Source organism: Engystomops pustulosus, chromosome 4, assembly GCF_040894005.1.
Source record: "Engystomops pustulosus chromosome 4, aEngPut4.maternal, whole genome shotgun sequence".
Classification (NCBI taxonomy): Eukaryota; Metazoa; Chordata; class Amphibia; order Anura; family Leptodactylidae; genus Engystomops; species Engystomops pustulosus.
In genome coordinates, this window is record NC_092414.1 from 207,041,572 (window position 1) to 207,065,563 (window position 23,992).

At 44.1% G+C, this 23,992-nt stretch overlaps 3 protein-coding genes across 4 annotated transcripts in view; 2 read left to right on the plus strand and 1 right to left on the minus strand.

Annotated features, from left to right (window-relative positions):
- The first annotated feature begins 10 nt into the window (after positions 1 to 10).
- On the plus strand, positions 11 to 5,955 carry LOC140128198 (uncharacterized). 2 transcript variants are annotated; one of them, XM_072149719.1, is made up of 10 exons: positions 11 to 197; positions 1,402 to 1,579; positions 1,660 to 1,795; positions 2,009 to 2,151; positions 2,300 to 2,473; positions 2,547 to 2,658; positions 2,979 to 3,138; positions 3,227 to 3,312; positions 3,555 to 3,723; positions 4,175 to 5,955. In XM_072149719.1, exons 2-10 carry the CDS (start codon positions 1,430 to 1,432, stop codon positions 5,145 to 5,147), a joined length of 2,103 nt encoding a protein of 700 aa, XP_072005820.1. In that variant the 5' UTR covers positions 11 to 197; positions 1,402 to 1,429; the 3' UTR covers positions 5,148 to 5,955. The 2 variants fall into 2 exon arrangements, with proteins under 2 accessions (XP_072005820.1, XP_072005819.1); XM_072149718.1 differs by having other exon boundaries at positions 13 to 197; positions 3,209 to 3,312.
- Positions 5,956 to 15,090: 9,135 nt separating this feature from the next.
- On the minus strand, positions 15,091 to 20,083 carry CLPP (caseinolytic mitochondrial matrix peptidase proteolytic subunit). The gene is made up of 7 exons (XM_072149725.1): positions 19,817 to 20,083; positions 19,245 to 19,346; positions 17,924 to 17,995; positions 17,704 to 17,800; positions 17,390 to 17,577; positions 17,201 to 17,306; positions 15,091 to 15,535 (listed from the first exon to the last, which is right to left on the minus strand). Exons 1-7 carry the CDS (start codon positions 19,838 to 19,840, stop codon positions 15,372 to 15,374), a joined length of 753 nt encoding a protein of 250 aa, XP_072005826.1. The 5' UTR covers positions 19,841 to 20,083; the 3' UTR covers positions 15,091 to 15,371.
- Positions 20,084 to 20,140: 57 nt separating this feature from the next.
- The window catches only part of PALM3 (paralemmin 3), a 127,275-nt gene continuing 123,423 nt past the window's right edge, over positions 20,141 to 23,992 (plus strand). Inside the window, exons 1-2 of the mRNA XM_072149724.1 lie at positions 20,141 to 20,212; positions 23,909 to 23,952. The gene's annotated coding sequence lies outside the window, so the exon portion shown is untranslated. The remainder of the gene's footprint in view (positions 20,213 to 23,908; positions 23,953 to 23,992) is intronic.

The window sequence follows — 23,992 nt, forward strand, 5'->3', positions numbered from 1 at the left end:
ATTGACCTAATCCCCTGCAGCTGCTCCCAGCAGAGCAATCAGATGTAATGGTTAAGTATCAGCTGACCGCATCCCGTCTCATGGAGTCAGTTGTTTATTGTGTTTTTATGCTGGTGGCCTCACACAGTGTTATATGGAGATATAATACATCACTATAGCTTCACCTTGTCCCAAGAGCTCACCATCAACAGTCACCGGTAAGGGGCAGTTAAACAGTAAGGCATCCGTGTACCCCAGAACAATTGCCACTATAGGGTCAGTCTTGCCCTCCTCTGGTACAACATGGGGCATGCTATCTTCTTTTTGGCAGCTTTTGTGCCTTGATTCTATGTGTAGTCAGTGTTTATTCACATCTTGCTTCTCCAAAAACTTGTGACTGGACCCTTTGCTGTGAATCCATGTGGTGGTGACCCTAAACCAACTGAAGGCCGATGCTAACCCCATAATATGGAAATGACTTCTAGTGACTTGTGTTATTTGCTTCTGCATATTTGTATATGGAAATATTGTAGCTGGACTGTTACTGTGTGACATCCTCTGTGTAATACTGCCCTGTGTTGTATGGACGTGTGCGCCTGATGTGTCCACAAAAGGATTTTGTCACAACACTGGCACACTATGGTATTTCTGATAGTCACAAGCTGTGTGGGGGTCGGTGATAAATATAACCTACTACAATATACAATTGTTAACTTCTGAAATAACTGGATCAGGAGCCGGGTTACTGGACTAAGAGGTCCCAGGGGGAATCTGGGGCGATCAGGACACGGGTTACTGGACTAAGGGGTTACAGGGGGAATACAGGCGGTCCCCTACTTAAGAACACTCGACTTACATACGACTTACATTGTACTTTAGTCCTAGGCTACAATAATCAGCTGTAACAGTTATCACAGGCGTCTGTAATGAAGCTTTAGTGTTAATATTGATTCTTATGATAACCCAACATTTTTAAAATCCAATTGTCACAGAGACCAAAAAAGTTCTGGCTGGGATGACAATGATAAATATACAGTTCTGACTTACATACAAATTCAACTTAAGAACAAACCTACAGACCCTATCTTGTATGTAACCCGGGGACTGCCTGTATGGGGGGGGGGGGGGGATCGGGAGCCGGGTTCTAGGAGCCAGGCTACTAGTATAAGGGGTAACGGGGAATATGGCGGATCAGGAACCAGGTTACAGGAGGAATATATATGGGGATTGGGAGCCGGGCTACAAGAGGAATGTGGCAGATCGGTAACCAGGTTACAGGGGGGAATATGGCGGATCAGGAACTAGGTTACAGGAGGACTATGGGGATGCTGGGGCTGTGGGCTGGAAGTGCCTAGGTATTTTATGGATATCTGTTTTGTAATTAACATAATTCCTTATTTTTGCCCTCTATGGTGGATGAAGTTTTGCCCCATAGGGGGTATTGGTAGTCATGCATCGCTCAGCAGGGATGTCGGAGAGAAATGTGCGTGAAGTTCTGGCAGAGAATGCCGACCTGAAGAAATTCCATGAGCAGATGAAGAGAGAGTTGCGGACCATCCTCAGCAGACATGAGGATATACTCGGAAGCGTGGCCACAGATGTAAGTCCGGCTGCGGTCCCTTATTCCGCCTGTACGTTCCGCTCACCTGTGAGTTGAGTTGCGCCTTGTCTTCCCTTCAGGATTCTGTAGCAGTAAACAAGCGTGTCGGGGTTGCACGTGCAAAGACTAACCGTACTGGAGATATGGGGTTAACGGGAAGCCTAAAGAAGCCATGGAACATGCTGAAACAGCTGGTGGAGATACTAGAAACACGGGGTAAGGAAAATCATAGGCTTCTACTGTCCCTGGAATATACATTCAATTTTCATAGTCCTGCTGCTACTATTTCACAGCTCCCCATTGCCAGTACCTAACACTGTCAGGAACACTGTATGGTCAACACTGTGGACAGATTCCCATTAAATAACCCATTATTCACCAGGATTGCCTTTGATCACTTACATCCCTAACTTACCTTATGCCTTACAGCTACACAAACAGATGTGACTCATGTGATTAGCGTGACGGACCATGAGAAGGAACTGACCCGACTCCAGAAGGAGGTGGAAGAGCTAAAAGTAGAGCTACAACAGAGCCGGGAGCTGATCAGCCAACAGCAGCAGCTATTGCAGGTAATGGGGTGTCCTACAGGACAATTCACACACCGCAGATTTGTAGCTGGAGTATACAACCATCTTATTAATCTGAATCTATGACGGGATAACTGGATTGATGGTTGTTGTTTTTTTTTTTTTTTTTTTTTCCCAATGTCTTGGACAGGACCAGTTGGTTCCTCAGCAGGGTGAAGGTCAGTCATCTCCTCTGTGGGATGCCTACTTCTTGGAGGAACAGCTGAGCTTGCAACAAGAGCGTGCGGCCTTCGAGGAGCAGAGGCTGGCCTTTCAGGATGAGCGTGATAAGTTCACGGAGGCGGCTATCCGCCTGGGGAGAGAGGTGACAACCACACCGTTATTCTTGTACTGCATACAAACAAGGGAATATGTTAATAGATGTGATGTTTTCACAGCGTCTCCAGTTTAAGGCCGATCAGGCACTTTTCATGAAGCAGCAGTTCTTGAATATGACTCCTGGTCTGGTGACTCCTCCTTGGAAGAAGACACCACCTTGGTCTGCACTCGGTAGGTAGCCCCAAAGCTGTTGTCCGGAGATTGAAAAACATGGGTGCATAGACATGAATGGAGTTTAGTTGCAATACTCAGCACTACCTAAAGTCAGAGGTGGAGCTGTTTTTGAAAGGAAGCAGTAATGGTTTTCAACCACCAGGTAACCCCCTTTAAGCAGACTGAGGTCTGATAATGGATCGGTGTTGGCCATTCTGCAGGGCCAAGTATTTAACATTATAATCTGTGTTCCCATTATGCGAGTCCTTGGTAGTATCAAGTATTGACTTGATTGAGGAAGCTCAATGTGATATCAATTTATATCTGTGTATTCATAGCTTCGGACACCCCAACAAGAATTTCCAGTAACCTCAAACGGCAGTTCACACCCGGGCAATCGTGTGGCAGCAAACTGCGCAGAGATTGCACAGCAGCGGATCCTGCGACCCCGAGCACTGCAGAGCTGTACAGGGTCCTGAGGCTGGCGCCCCCCAGCAGGTAACCAGATGCCTAAATATGTGAACATGAGACCAATTTTCATATATTTATATATAATATAATCTCCTAGATCCATGGTATCTCATAGATGTGACAGCAGCAGTCAGCTAGACACAGAGGAGTCAGAGGACAGCAGCCAGAGATGGAGTGACAGCCTGTCACCAAGGAGCGAATGTAAGCAGATTCTTCAGGACTACTATAATACTGCCCCCTATGTACAAGAATATAACTACTATAATACTGCCCCCTATGTACAGAAATATAACTACTATAATACTGCCCTCTATGTACAGGAATATAACTACTATAATACTGCCCTCTATGTACAGGAATATAACTACTATAATACTGCCCCCTATGTACAGGAATATAACTACTATAATTTACTTTGTCTAAGTTAAGTTTTCTCTTTATAGCTCCAGAGTTACAGCCCCTTCCTCAATATGTGATCCCATTCAAACTAAGTATGACCCCCTATCTTCGGCCCAGGCCTACCCCAGTAAGCTTGCCTCGTGGCCATGTGGAGCCACGCACACCCACTGCTGCAGAGCTGTTTAGAGCGTTGCACCTTACTCCTGCTGAAAGGTAAGAAGTCGGTGACAGTGGCTGGTTGGGAGAGACATGTAGTTAAGCTCATATACTGTGAGGACATGGGGACGCAGCATTACTCATGGTGGGATGACATAATGGGAGGAGAGGGAAGGGGATGCCATTTTACCAAGTGGATGTGTATGCCTGCCTTGTAAAGTAACACTTTTGGGCAGAGCAAGTTCTGCCAACACATGGCAAAAGCCCAGAGCCCATGAATGTAGATTGCTGCGGATGACAGAAGCTGGAGCTGAAGGTTGTGGTAAATGCAAAATGGTGAGATGAAGCCAGAAAAGGATTTCTGTCAGAGACCCAATGTAGGGTCTCTGACTCTTGCACAGGACCTTGGAATCATCAATTTAGACACTTCTGAAATGTATGAATGTAGTATCTAAATGTTTATTCAACTTTATGAATAGCTTGGTGCTCACTCCTTCTCCTTTTGTAGTATACCCTCAGGAAAGAGGAGACGTGGGGATGAACTACGCAGGTCCATCCTCGATCATTCTCACCGTAGAGCCAGTATCTCCAGACCCACAGACCAGTGTAGTAATGACAATGTAAGAAGAAGTGAGGAGGTCCTGCAGTGTCCTTATGAGCTGGCCAGAGGAGACTGTGAGATGGACTCTATGTCTTCTGAGGATAGCCAACAAACCCTTGGAGAAGGAGACACTCCCACCGGTGAAATGTTGTCCTCGACTAAAGAGACCTCTGAATGTTTTGACAACGACTCTCTCTACCGAGTGACCCCTCTCCATAACACCAACCACCTTCACCGTGGGGAGAATGTGCCTTATCTAAGGGTCGATTCTCACTATTGCTGTCAGGAAACTGATCAAAGCTTGTGGCAGTGTCAAGAGGCGGATGAAGACAAATATGCCAATAGGGCACATTCTAACAGTATGTATAAAAGTAAGCCTAAAGAGACCCTCCAGACCAAAGACCGCTGTAAAAGTAGATCCCGGGAGAGCCTTCATCCTCAGGATGCATGTAGAAGAACAAGTGTAGGCCGGGCCCGAGACAGACTACCCTCCAAAGACCAGAGTAGAACTAGGTCCAAAGAAGACCTTGGCCACAGAAGCCACCCTTCTCACCAAATGAAAGTACCTCTACATTTTGAAGATGACTATGCCATTGAAAGAAACGAGCCACCCCTCAGTACATCAAGGAGAAGGTCCTTGGATTCTCTTCACCACAAACATGGAAGCAAGACTCAGCCAAGAGAGTGCCATTCTCTCCACAGAAGACCATCCCGCCAGCGCAGAGACTCCTTGTATACCTCAGGCCCGGGACGTTCACCCCTACATTTTCGACGCTCCTGTTCATCTGCCCGAAATGCAACGCCTTGGACTTCTGAAGATGTGGCTGCATCAAACCTTTGTGCCGACCTGTTGACTCAATTTCTGGATTGCTCCTTCTAAGGAACTCTCAGCTCAAGGATGGGAACTTGATCACTTTATATATTGAAATCCTTTAATTTATTGAACCCCTTTATTTATAGAGGCTTGTCACCTATTTTATTATTTGGTGCCTGGGTACCCACTTTTTGCTGTGACTCCCTACCTTGAAAGACTTTGTCAACATTGGACACATCCTAAGACCTGCAGTCATAGGGGTTTACCTACTAGGACCCCACAAGCCATGCACAGTGACCAGTGTCAGCTATTGGCCATGGAGATCTGTGTAATCAAACTGTTGTGTGTTAGCTGCAGGACTGTGAAAAATAGAGATACTATAATCCTAGAATCCTCCTACAGCTTTGGCGCACACACAGAAGATGGTGATAGAGGAGCTCGTGTTGAGCACCAAGAGCAAAGCAGTGTGAGAACAAGCCCTAATGACAATACAAACCTGAGATATAAAATCATATGTCACAGTCCTGCTGCTACTAACAAAGTGATTGTAAAGCTCTTATGGACGATACAGTACGCTGGCTACAGTCTACATGGTTGCCACTTCTAGAAGTTCCTTTAACTCCCCTTATTTCTTGGCCTCTTGTACACCTGTTGATGACATGAGGGCATTGGGCATATGTGGTCTTAAGCCAATTGGTGCAGAAACCTTTCTGTTCTTGACCCCTACCATGATTTTTACAGCACTTATTGTGTGGGAGTGATGGATTGACTGAATATTTTGTAGAGCACTGATAAATTTTTTTTTTTGGTACATTGGATTTCTCTGCACGTATGTATTGGTATTTTATATAAATAAATCACGGATACTCTAATATATTTATATATTTTATTTTTTTTTGCGCTTTGTATATAATTCCAAATTCAAGCATTTGTTCTTTATTGAATCAGTTTCCCTGTTGTGGTGTATACAGGAGAGCACTTACCTTGTAGTGTGTATCGGGTGGTGATATGACCGCACATGATGGATGGGTCTGGGGGTCCTGGGTTCACATATCTCCATTATTCACATGCCAGGCGTTCATTCATTTAGCAGTCTTCATTCAATAGTTCTGTACATGGGTATAGGAATCCCAGTTATGTGTGACTTACATTTTATTGCTTTCATATCATTAATGAACAATTCATCTAATTTTGCACAGCTCTACCCATCTCTAATGGCACGCTATTTCTCTATGAATCCTGAACTGAGACGTAATAAGTGCAGCCTATGGAAGGTGTGGCCCCGTTTTTAAGCCTGGTGCTTAAAAAAAACATTCCTTTATACAGTCATCTATAAAGCAATGTTCTGCCCATTCATCCCACAGAGAATAGAGGCTGGACAACAAAGGGTCGCGCACATGGGGAGGGGGAATGTTATCATGCACTTGCGTTTTATAGTGATGCCCAATCCCTCTGTCCTGCTAGATACCTGAACGGGAGAGCATACAGCAGCACGCTGGAGAGGAGCAGGGGTGAGCGCTACTCTTTCCTCCTCCATAGCGATGCACAGGTGTAAACACGGGAAAAGATCTTTTATACTGTGGCAAGTGCGTGTGGTAACTGTACTGCTGACGGGTGCCATATCACCCTTATCCCTAAGCCCGGGAAAGATGCAACTGACTGTGCTAATTATAGGCCAATTGCACTTCTGAACACTGATTTGAAAATATTCACAAAATTGCTGGCCAATCGCCTGATCCAGTGGATCCCCCAGGTAATTCATAAAGATCAAGTGGGCTTTGTGCCAGGGCGTCAGGGTGGCGACAACACGAGGAGAACAATTGATCTTATTGATGTAGTCAACAAACAAAACGACCAGGCCCTGATCCTCAGTTTAGACGCAGAAAAGGCGTTCGATCGCCTCAGCTGGCCCTTCATGTTTCAAGTGCTAGAACACATTGGAATAAGAGGTCCCTTTCTCCAGGCTTTGAGGGGGTTGTATTCAAATCCTACAGCTGAAATTAAGCTTCCACATGCATCCTCCCCACCTCTGCAGATAAGGAATGGTACACGTCAGGGTTGCCCATTTTCTCCTCTCCTGTTCATACTCTGCATTGAACCCTTGGCCTCCATCATCCGACAAGACCCTAATGTTCATGGTATTATGGTCAGAGATAGGGAATTCAAATTGTCTCTATTTGCGGACGACATCCTGCTCACTTTAACTCAACCCCTAATCTCTCTGCCCAACCTACAAGCACGGTTACAGCAGTACGGTCGTCTATCTGGTTATAAAGTGAATACCTCAAAGACAGAGGCCTTACCCCTTAATCTTACCCAACCATTGGTTGATCAATTGAAGGCGACGTTCCGATATAATTGGAAAACTGATGCTATTAAATACCTGGGGATTCTCCTGACCCCCTCGTACAACACACTCTATGGGCAGAACTTCCCTGATAGCTTCCGAGAAATAAGGACTCTGCTGGATAACTGGAATAGTCTCCCTCTTTCTCTTTTCGGCAGGATAGCAGCGGTCAAAATGACTATCTTGCCCAAGCTGCTTTATCTTTTTGAAACCCTGCCGGTGCCGGTTCCGTTGGGTGCTCTGAGGTCCCTGCAAGCATCAATTTTACATTTTATCTGGGCCAAAAAGAGGCACAGAGTCTCCAAGTCTGTTCTAATTTCTCACAAATCCAAGGGTGGACTATCGGTGCCGGATATTACCAGATACTACTGGGCAACACATTTGCGACGAAACCCAGCGTGGTCTACCTTGCTGGCATTCTCCAAATGGATGGAGATTGAGAAACTATGGTTGGCTCCTTTCCACCCCAACTCTTACCTCTGGCCTGAGGAGGCGCCTACATTGCCTGACCCCCAATTGGGTCCCATCTCATTCACGATTAAATTGTGGAGGGCCTGTGTGACCAGGTTTCCGCTGGTATCCCAATGCTCTCCTATGCAATCTTTCTTACACACCCCTCTTATGCAACAGGCTGGAGTTGGGCAGGAAATTAAACCATGGCATGAGAAGGGATTGTTTAGATTCGCAGACATAGTAGACTACCGAGATAGGAAGATTTTGCCGTTCCCTGCCTTGCAAGATAAATTCCATCTCCCACATACAGCCAACTTCCACTATATTCGTATTAGGCACTTCCTGCAGTCCCTAAGCAATACTGAGATGGTTTCGGTGCCCACCGCGTTTGAGCACATCTGCAAAACCGCTACCCACACCTCTGGTCTTATATCAGATATCTATATGATACTATTACACCCAAGATCAGATGACCCTATAGCACATCCATACATGGCCAAATGGGAAAGCATAGTGGGGGGTCCAATATCACAAGACACGTGGCAGATGATCTGGAATAGAGCAGCTAAAACCTCTATGTGCTACACATAAAGAGAATCAGTACAAGCTGATGTTGCAGTGGTACCATACCCCATCCTTATTACACAGATTATTTCCAGACACGCCGGACACCTGCTGGCGATGTGGCTCGCCCGGGGGAACTCTTCAGCACATCTTCTGGACGTGCCCATTGGTGCAGCCTTTCTGGCAGGAGGTAAAGTCTCTCCTCCGGGAGGTTGTAGCGGTGGACATTCCACTCTCCCCATTGTATTACTTGCTAAACGTCTCTCCTCAGCCCATGGCCAAGACGGCCACAAAATTGAGCTTGCACGTACTCACAGCTGCAAGATGCCTGATAGCGCAATTTTGGAAAAGGCAGGCCCCCCCCTCCCGAATGGACCTACTCGCTAGGGTAAGGGAGACTCGCAGTATGGAACACTTGACCGCCTCCTTGAACAATCGTATCCCATTATTCGACAAAACCTGGGAACGTTGGGATCGCTACTGGATAGAAGAGCGGGCAGGAGGAGGAGAGTGAGGTGGTCACCCCTATTGTTTCTATCCGAGTGTTAATTGTTGTCATGGTGAGTTCGTCTGAATGTCTTCTGTTGGTTTCCCCCCCCCCCTCCCCAACCCTTCTAGACCAACTGAGCATGAAGTTCAAGCGTTCCTTGGTATTTGGTTTACTATCAGGAAAACATTGCACTGTTAAACTTTGTACCCCAGTATGTAAATGGGAAATTTGAGCTGTCAATATCTTTGGGGACAACACTTTTCTCGTTTGTACTATTATTGGAAAATCTCAATGTGAAATACGTGCAAATTATTTGTTATATTGTTTTGAAAATGATAATAAAAATACAATTATATAAAAAAAAAAAAAAATGGTAGCAATGAAAACTTCGTCTCATTTTGCAAAAAAATGACGACCCCCTCCCCCCCCCAGCTTCGTGCACCAAAGTATGAAAAAGTTATTAGCGTCAGAAGATGGCAAAAAAATGTTTTTCCAGCTTCCTACTACATGGCAGGGAATAATAAATAACATCAAGGAAAAGTAAAATTTGTTACGCACAAAATAAGCCCTCACAACAGCTCTGTACACAGCAAAATTAAAAAGTTATAGATTTTTGAAGGTGGAGAGTGAGAAATGAGCGAAAAAACCCTGCGTCCTTAAAGGAAACCTACACTAACGAAACTAAGCACCGGCACCAGCTCACCCTGAGCTGGTGCTCGGTGTTTACAGCTTACACCTACCATTTGAAATGGTAGGTTTCCTTTAAGGGGTATTCTCATCTGGGCACTCACATTCAGTTTCATTAATCTGTCAATTATAAAAATTTCTTCAATTTGATGCTATTAAAAAAAAATGTTCCTGTGTGAGGATAATTTCTGTTAAATGTAGTGATATGGTCTCTTAGAAACAAGACTGTGTCCTTGGATACGACCACCTCTGCTGGAGGGATTGCACAAAGAAACAAATTGTTTTTGTATATGAAATGTCCCGGAGTTATGGCATATCCTACAGCCGTACTGTGGTAATGATCGCTGAATCCTGGAGGTCCGGCAGGGCTCAATAGCGCATGTCTGGCCATAGTGTGATGTGGTCGTATCCGAGGAAGCCATCTCATTTCTAAGGGACAACATGGCTACATTTATTGGAAATTATCTTCACACAGGAACAATTTTCTTTTTTATAACATCCAATTGAAGAAATGTTTACATGTGGAAAATGAATTTAAATGTAAATGCCTTGATGGGAGTAACCTTTTAAGGGGTTAATCTGTTTCACAGCTGCCTACACTTCCAGAAATGAAGATAAACAGGTTCAAAGCAGCCAAATGCATATTTTTTTTTTAAATGGACTGCAAACGCATGCTTTAATGCTGAAGCCACTTCTCACCTTCCTGACACAGCACATTTTTTTTTTTTTTCAAATCTGCCCTGTGTCACTATAAGTGGTTATAACTTCGGAACGCTTTAACGTATCCAAGTGATTTTAAAATTGTTTTCTCGTGACACTTTGTACTTCATGTTACTTGAAAAATTTTGGTGGTATGTTTTGCATTTATTTATGAGAAAATCAGATATTTGGTGAAAATATATTTGGTGAAAACTTCAAAATGCTCTACTTTTTCCACACATAGTCATAACCGCAAAAAAAACTTAACTAACATTCACCGAATGTCTAATTTATGTGGACATGGTTTTTTAATGCATACTCTCATTTTTGTAGGATGTTCTGGGGCTTTGAACGTTAGGTGCGATTTTTCACATTTTCATAAAAAACGCAGAATCCTGCTATTGGGGGACCTGCTCAGGTTTCAAGTCACTTTGAGAGGCCTAAATAAAAGTAAAACCCCATAAATTACCCCATTATAGAAACTACACCCCTCAACGTACATGAAACAACTTTTATGAATTTTGTTAACCCTTTAATTGTTTTACAGGGGTTAAAACAAAATCGGATGCAATTTTGAATGTAACATTTTTTTTTGGCTAAATGAATGTGTTTTTCAAAAAATTTACAAATTCTCAGTGGATAAAATACCAAAACGCTCCACAAAGTTTGATACCCAATCCCTCCCGCGTATAACAATCCCGCATATGTGGTGGTGACTGCTGTATGGGCACACGCCAGGGCATCGAAGGGAGCTGCGCCATTCAGAGCAGATTATGCATTGTCACTTTTTATTGGCTATACAATCTTTATTTTTTGGGCAATTTGGACATATAAGGGCTTATTTTTTGCGACATGAGATGCACTTTACAAATACTTCATTTTAGTGGGTCATTAGCTTATTGATGAGATTTTAACTCTTGAATGTATGGGTGTAAAGAATTTTGGTAATTGTCAATTTTGGTTTACTTTTCGTATTTTTTGGGGTTGTACAGTACACTAAAAATACTATATTATCTTTATTCTATAGGTCACTACGATTACGGTGATACCTCATTTATAGTTTTTCATGTATTTTTACAATTTTACTGGATAAAAACCTAATATAGAGGATCTCATTTGTTTTTGCATCGCCATCTTTTCGGAGACATAACTTTAATTTTTTTTTTTTTTTTGTTGACAGAGCTGGTTTAGGGCTTATTTTTTACGTGTTGAGTTGTTCTTTTCAGTGGTACCATTTTGGCGCACATAACTTTTTTTTTTATCACTTTTTAGAACATTTTTGTGTAGAGATTTTATGAAAAATGTTAATTTTGGTGTGTTTTTCATGTTTTGTTTTTACGGTGTTCACCGAGCGGGTCCAATAATGGTTTTGAGTTATTGTACGGATTGTTACAGACGCGGCGATACCAAATATGTGGGGGTTTTTGGCGATTTTGTTTTTTTTTCACTTTATTACATGTGTATAGGGAATATTTAATTAATTCTTTTTATTAAAAAATGATTTTATTCCATGTTTAACTTTTTTTTTAATTAACTTTTACAGGTTAGCTTGAACAAGTGATCCACTGATCGCTTGTTCAAGCTATTCTTCACCTTACACTGTGTAATACAGATGTACAATGTAATACAATACAATGTGCTGTGCATGCTCAGTGTGTTACAGCCGGGTCCTGCCAGAAGGGACACACGGAGGAGGATTGACCAGTCCCCCGGTAAGCGCCGCGGGGGGAGGGGCGATTCTTCTCAAATGCCCCTTGCACGCCACGGTCAGCATGACAGCGGCGTGTCAGGGGTTAACACCTGTGATTGGAGAAATCTCCGATAGCGGGTTTTAGAGGCAGGTGTCGGCTATAATATATAGCTGACACCCGCAGCTTCTGGCGCCGACTCCATTCAGGGGCCAAAAATGCTTTCAAAACGCCACGTGTGCCATCACCCTAAGGCAGTGATGGTGAACCTTTTAGAGATTCCTTTAAGAGAGTGCCTGAAATGAGACCCAAAACACACTAGTTTTTCCCAAAGTGTCAACACGGCAATTTAGGCAATAACAAACTTATTGCTACCAGAATCTTTGAGCTCCAATCCGACCCTGTCCGCACCTCCTCACTCTTCAGAAAGGACCAAGCAGCACAGGATGGGTAACTTTAAAATAGCAGGGCGCTACTTGGACTGCCTGAGACTGCAGGAAGATGCCATGTCTGCAAACTCTGTGCCTGGGAGACAGCCCGTGTGCCCACAGAGAGGCCTCCGAGTGCCATCGGTTCGCCACCACTGCCCTAAGGGATATAATGTCATTGAGCCTTGATCTGCTGAGTCATACACAATGTTTTTAATGTTTTAATAAATGTAGCAGGTGCCTAGGCCGGAGGTCTTAAGTGTGATTTCTCCACCTAGAACCCCCCCCCCCTCCCCCCCCATAGCTATGTCCCAATCCATCTGATATCCGAGCCCCTGTCACTTCAGCAACATCATGAGACATAACAATGATCTGCAGAGGACTAGACTCTTCCAGTCTTTTGGTACAACTTACTGATGATTCTGATACTCTTATCTCAGTGGCAACTTCCATCTGAGAACATTGTGCTTAAAGCCTCACAATGATAAGATGCTGCAGATCAATGCTTAGGTGTTGTCTCGGTCTCATGATGTTATAAATGTGACCAGCATGATGAGGAGGACTTTTTAATTACCAAATCTAATTTCAACAGGAAATGTATAAATACAACACCTATTGTAAATTATAACTTTAAGCTCCTTTTTGATAAGCAAGTTCTGAAAACCTCCAGGCGTTGCGCTTCCTATCCTTTTTACGCCACTTCTGTGCCAAAGGGGGCGTGGCTGATGGCGTAGTGGGCTGAGCCTCCTGATGTATATGGCAGGGGGACTTGATCATATGCTATCACACAATAAATGCCCCCAGTGAAGTGTGCGATCAGAAGGTCATATTAAAGGGGTTGTTCATACAATTTTCCAATATACTTTCTGTATCAATTCTAGATCTCTGATTGCTGTCCTACTATAGAAACTTTCATTGTTTACTTCCAGTGGATTGAAATCTGTCCATGGCCTTCTGATGGACACGGAGGTGCATGACAGCCGTGTGATACATACAGAGCCGTGTGATAACGGCGCGTGCACCTGCATGTCCATCACATGATCAAGAAGTACACAGAAGAGACAGCAAGCAGGGCTCTTGAAAACTGTGAGGAATTGATACAAAAACGATATTGCAAAACCGTATAACGTTTCCTTAAACCATATAATAATAATTCTTCATATAGTGCACACAGATTACGCAGCGCTGCACAAAGCTTGTCAAATTGGTCCCTGTCCCCATGGGGCTCACAATCTAAATAACCTAACAGTCAGCTTTGGAGTGTGGGAGAAAACCCACGCAAACACGGAGAGAACATACAAATTCTTCGCAGATGTTGACCTGGGTGGGATTCCAAACCAGGACCCCAGCGCTGCAAGGCAGAAGTGCTACCCACTCAGCCAGCGTGCCGCTTTCAACTATTTGCTGAAGGTGGACAACCCCTTTGGGTTCACCTGTAAAGGTTAGAGTGGATTTAACGTTTATCAAAACATATGGCCCATGGATCCTGAACCAAACTGTGCAGGGGCCCAGATTTTTGGCATCAATTATCTGTACTGATAGGACGGTTTTACAGGTTGGTTAAGGTGCAGAGCCTTGTGTCTGCAAATAACGGACATCTCCGTGGCGTTGTGTTGTAGGTAAGTTATCCCGAGATTTTAATGTTCTCTGAAGAGTAACATTCAATGTGGATTTCAGGAACTTCTTATTAGTCTTGTGTATCAACGCGTTTTGGGATCAAAACATGCTTGTATTTTATTTTCGGTTTTTTGATAATGTATATGAATAGATCTAGATTTGTATCGCAGGGTAGGAATTTTTTGTCACAAATTTGTACTTTATATATAACATTATGCAGGCAATGACATATTATTAAACCATGCAGACACGTAGTATGTCCTGCAGTAACGCATGCACTTCATAAATCTGCATCAGTGTTGTGTATTTATTACCCATTGTGGACTCCAGCACTTTCGTATCTACGATCTATTTATATACATTATCACCCCCCATTATCTGGGGAATGGGAGTCCCGTTCTCACCAATGGATAGAGCAGCTGGTCAAGCACTTGTCCTGCTGCTCCATTCAACACTGGAGCTCGGCTATGTACGTGTTCTCATTTACTGTCTCTGTGTTGGAGATACCTGAGCGATGTGTTCTGCAATTTCCAACACACCCACAGTATTATATGGAGCGGCAGGACACGTCCTAGACCTGTCACCCCACCCATTAAGTACAGGACCACCATTCTTAGGACTGCTGGGGTCCGTTCTTGTGCTGGTCCCAGAAGGCAGACGCTCACTGATCAGCTTATTATATTCTATACTGTTGATTACACACAAACTTTGGTACAACCCCTTAAAGTCTCACTAACTTGAAAAAGGGGAATATTTATCCCTGAAATGTGTTGATGTACGAGACAAGAATTTTACCATCTTATAGAGTTCATGAAAAAATGAAATCTTTTATGGTGTCTTGTGCCCTCACCCCTGTTCTTTGTACTTTTTTTTATCATGTTGTTAGTCCTGCAGGAAGCATCATGGGTGACTATCATCAGGGTGAGTCCAATCCAGGAAATATGGCTGCCACATTTTTTACCCCCTGTGACAGCCTCAAAATGTAATATATGGGAACGCCCACAATATACCATATCCAAAAGCCACACAGCCAGGATTATGTGAAAATTGTATTCAGTTTTTTTATTTTTTTACTTAATCTACAGAAACGAAGAAAGTCCTTTGCACAGTTTCAATGTAGAAAAAAACCCCAGCTTCTTCTTCACCACCAGGGGGCAGTGTAACATGAACTATACATTATTACTCATGGAGGCTTTGCTGCACCCGAAGTATCTGACTTTATTTGGTCTGGACAATCCCTAAATTACTAGAATAATGGTGGAGCTCCTGTCAGTCTCTGGAGCAGTGTGACCAATAATTACACAGTTCTTCCTCTCTCTATGGCTCAGATTGTGGTGGCAGGGACGGCTGCTCCTCTGTTTTTCGGACAAGTTCTGGCTCATCTTCTCCATTCTGAGGGGGGTGCACTAATACCTTGTCCAGGATGCCAAACTCCTGAGCTTCTGTGGGACTCATGTAGCGATCTCTCTCCATGACCGACTCTGGGGAATGAAGAGACAGTATATGGGTGGCAGCTAAGGAGGTATTTATTACATACACGCACATACCAGGTGGATAATGCATGTAATCTATACATACAAAGGATAACATTCTCCCACCAGGTTACCGAGGAAGTTATTACCTACTCACCAGATTGGGGGATATATTAGATTTTCAGCATCAGTGCTCAATAATATATACTGCTCAAAAAAATAAATAAAGGGAACACTCAAATAACACATCCAAGATCTGAATCCGAAATATTCTCAGTGAATACTTTGTTCTGTACAAAGTTGAATGTGCTGACAACAAAATTACAAATGTATTAAGTAATGGAGGCCCTGGTTTGAAGTCACCCACAAAATTAAAGAGGAAAAAACAGACTACAGGCTGATCCAACTTTAATGTCGAAATGAAGCTCAGTATTGTGTGTGGCCTCTACGTGCCTGTATGACCTGCTTACAATGCCTCGACATGCTCCTGATGAGGCTCAGTATTGTGTGACCTCCATGTGCCTATATGACCTGCTTACAATACCCAGGCATTCTCCTGATGAGGCTCAGTATTGTGTGTGACATCCATGTGCCTGTATGACCTCCCTACAATACCTGGGCATGCTCCTGATGAGGCTCAGTATTGTGTGACCTCCCTACAACACCTCGGCATGCTCCTGATGAGGCGCAGTATTGTGTGACCTCCCTACAACACCTCGGCATGCTCCTGATGAGGCTCAGTAATGTGTGTGGCCTCCACATGCCTGTATGACCTCCCTACAACACCTCGGCATGCTCCTGATGAGGCTTAGTAATGTGTGTGGCCTCCACATGCCTGTATGACCTCCCTACAACACCTCGGCATGCTCCTGATGAGGCTCAGTATTGTGTGACCTCCCTACAACACCTCAGCATGCTCCTGCTGAGGCGCAGTATTGTGTGACCTCCCTACAACACCTCGGCATGCTCCTGATGAGGCTCAGTAATGTGTGTGGCCTCCACATGCCTGTATGACCTCCCTACAACACCTCGGCATGCTCCTGATGAGGCTTAGTAATGTGTGTGGCCTCCACATGCCTGTATGACCTCCCTACAACACCTCGGCATGCTCCTGATGAGGCTCAGTATTGTGTGACCTCCCTACAACACCTCAGCATGCTCCTGCTGAGGCTCAGTATTGTGTGACCTCCCTACAACACCTTGGTATGCTCCTGATGAGGTTGCGGATGGTCTCCTGAGGGATCCACCAACTCCTGCACAGTCCGTGGTGCAGCGAGACTCCATTCCATAGCTTCAATGCCTTCATCTACTGACACACTCCAGCCACATGAGGTCTAGCATTGTCCTGCATTTGGAGGAACTAAGGGCCAACCGCACCAGCATATGGTCTCACAATGGGTATCAGGCTACCTCTGGCGAGCACATATGAGCAGTGTATAATGCTATCATTAATGGTCGAATTATCATAAATAATGAACACACACATTTAGACATGGCAGGCTCCCTCTGCATCTCTCTCTATCCCGAGGAAATGTAAAAGCAGCTTATGATTTCACCAGTCAGGTGACTAATGTAAAGCAATTATCCTGTAAGCCCATAATTCCCCTGTAATTCACAATCTGTATACCCTGTGGTTAGTCGGAGGACTTTCCCCCTCGCTAAGCTCGGACTCACCGATCACCGACAACTGCTGACGCGTGTGTTTTGCGTAAATGTCATTAATCTGTTTCTTCAGCTTTAGGATTTCTTCTGCCTGTATTGCGATGTCTGTAGCCTGACCCTGAGGGAATTGTAAGGAAATCACTCAACACCCAGTAAATCATATGTCAATGTAAAATCTGTATCCCTGAGAATGTCACTTACTCTGGCACCTCCGGAGGGCTGGTGGATCATAATTCGAGAGTTTGGCAAAGAGTGTCTCATCCCTGGAGATCCGGCTGCTAGGAGGAGTGACCCCATACTAGCTGCCTGTCCCACACACCACGTACAGATGGGATTCAGTATATACTGCATAGTGTCATAGATGGCCAGACCAGCCGTCACTGAGCCACCTGCAAATATATACAAAGCAGCAATAAATATCTTCCTCCAGTATAACACAACATATCAAAGCAGGTAAATGTAACAATCCACTGGATACAAACTAATAATCCCCCTCTAACTTCTGACCTGGTTACCTGGGCTGTTGATGTACATATGAATTGGCTTCTTATTACTCTCTGACTGCAAGAACAGGAGCTGGGCGATCACCAGGCTGGATAGAGAGTCATCGATCTGCGTGTAGGAGAAAATGTAAGGGTGAATTGGAGGGGGGGGGGGGGGGGGGGTGTTAAGGGAGGGGTGAGGTTGGAGACACAAAATCTGAAAGAAAGAGGGGTAAGTGATCAGGAGCCTCACCGGTCCCATGACGCAGATGATACGTTCCCGCAGTAACCTGGAGTAGATGTCATACGCTCTCTCCCCACGACCCTGAAATGAAAGTAATAGAAAACTAGTGAGAAAAATGCATAGCCTCAGACACAGAGTGATTTCTGTAAATTATTATAATGTCCATAGTATTCAAATAAAGACTGATGGTTACTGGCTTAATAGTTATATTCATGCAGCGATCTCTACTAGAAGCCTTGCTGTCAGACTTGTATAGCAAATGTTGGTAGGGAAAAGGAATCAGCCATGCTGGATTTCAATGTGCCTGATTCATTGCCGAGTCCAGTGCTCCACTCCCTTTTAGCGCAGCGTACTGGGTCCGCATATAGGTCTGATCATCCTGATGTTCCCTTCTGTATGGGACAGGTCAGGGTTAGAATATTAATTGACACCATTTTGAGGTACAACTTACTTTTCAATAAGGCGATTAATGAGTTCTGTTCTGACTAATGGCCACAAGCAACAGGTCGAGCATGTAGCATTAACAGAGCTGTACCTCCGATGCCGGCTCAATATCAGCTGTTACTGTGCACGTGAAACGTGTGCACGTGAGTCCCACCGGAGAGGCGGTCACATAGAAAAGGGATATTTTATTAGAGCCATAAAATCCACATATAAATATGGATTTGTATAACAAATATAATTAATAAGATATAATGGTTTTTATATTTATATAACAGGCATACCTGATATAATGTTGGTAGAGATCTGTTAAATAAATATAAAATCAGTTACATCTTAAATTATTAATTATATTTGTCATGTCCGTATTTAGGATCGTATGATTCTTACATGCAGTTATCCATTCCATTTTTTCATTTGTTCCTTTTCCTCACCCCCTCCTAGAAGGGGTGGACAGTGATGGCAATCTGAAATTTTTGTTCTTATTGGCCATTAACTCACACATTATATGTTTAAATACCGGTATTTTAAATTTGTTGACTAAGAGTGGTTAACTCGAAACGAGATACGAAGTATCTCCTGCTACTCCACTCATTGGTGTGTGAATGAAAGAAATTTCTGGCTGCTGTGCTCTGCAATAGTACTGAAGGAAGCAGCAGGATACATGCTCTACATGCTGCACCCCCAATTAGAGAGAACCAGACCCCCATACTCCAGTCTGTTTGTTATTCCCCATCTTGTGTGTTGGTTTAACCCCATCAACCTATTATAGGAGGAGGGATAAACAATAAAAACAATTTTACCACATTTTTTTTAATTTTAAAAATAACATTTAACTGAATAGAATTATTTTTTTGCGTGTGGATTCTCTGACATGCTATATACTGACCGTCTGCTCCACCACAATCGGGATGAGAGGGGCGAGCCTCGGAGGGGAGCGATGTAGGTGCCTGATGTGCTGGAGAGCACATATCCCCCTCAGCAATGGCCTCTAGGAAGCAAATATACAGCAGAGATGTCAGCCAGAACACAATACCCCATATAATAATAATAATTCTTTATTTATATAGTGCACACAGATTACGCAGCACTGCACAAAGCATGACAAATCGGTCCCTGTCCCCATAGGGATCACAATCTAAACAACCTAACAGTATGTTTTTGGAGTATATAATTATACTCACATATCAGCTATGGCTTCATCATACGTAAAATAGACATTGGTTTCAAATGAGGTAGCAAATGCTGTGGTCAATATTTCAATTAATGTTAAAGTCCCCTATGACTCTAGAGGCTTTGTGGAACTACAGGTCCCAGCTTTGTACCACAGGCTGCTTGCCGAGACCTTTTCATTATGGCAGATTAAATGTATAGCTATGGCACCACGATGCCTCAGGTTATATACAGTGATGGAACACCATGCATTGCCACCAGGCCTCCCTCCATGACACAGTTACCCACCGTTCCTCTGATAAGCAGCTCCATGCTGTGCTGGTGTCACTGGCTGCTTCACAAAGTTACAAAAGCCAAATGTCATCGAAAATTATGCAACCGAAAATATGTCTCCATTTTGATGTGTTAGTTTATAATAGGCGGCCATGTTCTTGGAGACTGTTTGGTCGGGAAACACAACGTGTGCCGCAGGAAAAATGGCTCGTGTGACCGAGACACAAAAGAAAGACTAGAGGTTAGGAGTGAGACAGTGACGCCAGGAAGTGACGTAGTGAAGCTTTTCAGCGCGCAGCCATTACAGTTGCTGTCAGATGTTGAAATCATGTGATCTGTGAGAGACTTGTTACTGTGGTAACGATAACTGTGTCATAAACAGCGGAATATTTGCCTAGAAGATGAGTGAAGGTGATAAGCGGCTTCATAATGTCATGGGAGGAGTACAGGGCGCAGCTAACGGCGGCTCATACTGGACGGAGCGGACAATACCTGCAATGTACAGTCCTACATGTATCACACATAGTGCAGCACGTCACGTGTATACCCTCCATATATCACTAGTGCAGAAGATACACCTCACACATACACCCTCCATATATCACTAGTGCAGCATGTATATACCCTCCATATATCACTAGTGCAGCACGTCACGTGTATACCCTCCATATATCACTAGTGCAGCATGTATATACCCTCCATATATCACTAGTGCAGCACGTCACGTGTATACCCTCCATATATCACTAGTGTAGCATGTATATACCCTCCATACATCACACATACATCCTCCATACATCACACATACATCCTCCATAAATTACACATACACCCTCCATACATCACACATACATCACACATACATCCTCCATGCATCACTAGTGCAGCACATACATCACACATAAATCACTAGTTCAGCACATACATCCTCCATACATCACTAGTGCAGCACTCACATATCCTGCTGAAAGTAGCCATCAGATGTTACAGGGAACATTGTGCTCATAAAGGGATGGACATGGTCACCAACAATACTCAGGTAGGCTGTGGCGTTGTACCAAGGGGCCCAAAGAGTGCCAAGAAAATATTCCCCACACCATGACACCACCACCACCAGCCTGACCCGCTGATACAAGGCAGGATGGATCCATGCTTTCATGTTGTTGACGCCAAATTCTAACCCTACCATCCGAATGTCGCAGCAGAAATCGAGACTCATCAGACCAGGCAACGTTTTTCCAATCTTCTACTGTCCAATTTCGATGAGCTTGTGCAAATTGTAGCCTCAGTTTCCTGTTCTTAGCTGAAAGGAGTGGCACCCGGTGTGGTCTTCTGCTGCTGTAGCCCATCTGCCTCAAAGTTGGACGTACAGTGCGTTCAGAGATGCTCTTCTGCCTACCTTGGTTGTAACGGGTGGCGGTTTGAGTCACTGTTGCCTTTCTATCAGCTCGAACCAGTCTGCCCATTCTCCTCTGACCTCTGTCATCAACAAGGCATTTCCACCCACAGAACTGCCGCTCACTGGATGTTTTTTCTTTTTCGGACCATTCTCTGTAAACCCTAGAGATGGTTGTGCGTGAAAATCCCAGTAGATCAGCAGTTTCTGAAATACTCAGACCAGTCCTTCTGGCACCAACAACCATGCCACGTTCAAAGGCCACAAATCACCTTTCTTCCCCATACTGATGCTCGGGAGAACTGCAGGAGATTGTCTTGACCATGTCTACATGCCTAAATGATTAGAAATTAAGTGTTAACGAGCAGTTGGACAGGTGTACCTAATAAAGTGTAGCACATACATCCCCCATACATCACTAGTGCAGCACATACATCCTCCATACATCACTAGTGCAGCACATACATCCTCCATACATCACTAGTGCAGCACATATACCCTCCATACATCACTAGTGCAGCACATACATCCCCCATACATCACTAGTGCAGCACATACATCCTCCATACATCACTAGAGCAGCACATACATCCTCCATACATCACTAGTGCAGCATATACATCCTCAATACATCACTAGAGCAGCACATACATCCTCCATACATCACTAGTGTAGCACATACATCCCCCATACATCATTGGTGCAGCACGTACACCCTCCATACATCACTAGTGCAGCACATATACCCTCCATACATAACTAGAGCAGCACATACATCCTCCATACATCACTAGTGCAGCACATACATCCTCCATACATCACTAGTGTAGCACATACATCCTCCATACATCACTAGCGCAACACATATATCCTCCATACATCACTAGTGCAGCACATACATCCTCCATACATCACTAGTGCAGCACATACATCCTCCATACATCACTAGTGCAGCACATACATCCTCCATACATCACTACTGTAGCACATACATCCTCCATACATCACTAGTGCAACACATATATCCTCCATACATCACTAGTGCAGCACATACATCCTCCATACATCACTAGTGCAGCACATACATCCTCCATACATCACTAGTGCAGCACATACATCCCCCATACATCACTAGTGCAGCACATACATCCTCCATACATCACTAGTGCAGCACATACATCCCCCATACATCATTGGTGCAGCACGTACACCCTCCATACATCACTAGTGCAGCACATACATCCTCCATACATCACTAGTGCAGCACATACATCCTCCATACATCACTAGTGCAGCACATACATCCTCCATACATCATTGGTGCAGCACATACACCCTACATACATCACTAGTGCAGCACATACATCCTCCATACATCACTAGTGCAGCACATACACCCTCCATACATCACTAGTGCAGCACATACATCCTCCATACATCACTAGTGTAGCACATACATCCTCCATACATCACTAGTGTAGCACATACATCCTCCATACATCACTAGTCCAGCACACACATCCCCCATACATCACTAGTGCAGCACATCCATCCCCCATACATCACTAGTACAGCACATACATCCTCCATACATCACTAGTGCAGCACATACATCCTCCATACATCACTAGTACAACACATACATCCTCCATACATCACTAGTACAGCACATACATCCTCCATACATCACTAGTGCAGCACATACATCCTCCATACATCATTGGTGCAGCACATACACCCTACATACATCACTAGTGCAGCACATACATCCTCCATACATCACTAGTGCAGCACATACATCCTCCATACATCACTAGTGTAGCACATACATCCTCCATACATCACTAGTGCAGCACATACATCCTCCATACATCATTGGTACAGCACATACACCCTCCATACATCACTAATGCAGATACATACACCCACTATACATCACACACCCTTCATATATCACATACAGTACATTATCAGTGTGTGTTCCTGTGACGTGCTCTCTCTGGTCTATCTCCAGGCGGGTAGAGGTATGTCAGCATTGTGGAGAATGTCCGTGCTGGGAGCGTAGTCCACATTGGGAGGAGGATGTGACTCAAGACAAACAAAACCCTAAAATATGCCCAACAAAAACACATGAACAAAAGGGAATAGTGAGTGCAACTGACACTACACACAATACACACAGGTGGAGGAGGGTGCGGAGGCTCTATGATAACCTCCAATTAGTCATCCGGCTCCATAATTAGCCGCTAATGTTATCTGCACATCACAATGTATGTGCCCTGCGTATTATTATATTATGGTGACCAGTTCTATTATGTCATATTCTCCAGCCACATCCAAAGCTGCAGAAGGAAACACAGTGATTTAGCTGAACACCACAGTCACAGATGACTGGTTTTGCTGTATACAGCTCTTCTGCTGACCTATGTGTCTCCATACAAACTGCTTATAAGCCTTATGTGTAGTTGGATCCTGTCATCGGGTCTTATTCTCTGCCACCTATCTTATATAGGCGAGCGAGGCAATGGTGGTGGTGCAATGGTAGAGTAACCCCTGACTACAGGATCAGACTACACAGGGGGTGTTTGTAGTCTGTCACTATGGAGACACGCTGGAGAGCACTCTAAACCAAGCGATAGTGAATTCTCATAATGTATGAAAGGATTATGTCCTGGAATTTATAGGCCTATTAACTTTCCCTGTGTTTACAGATGTAACAGAGACTCGTCTAGACTACAGAGGACGACTCCAATGGGTATGTATCTGAACTAACTCTGCTCCATTCATTTTAGTTT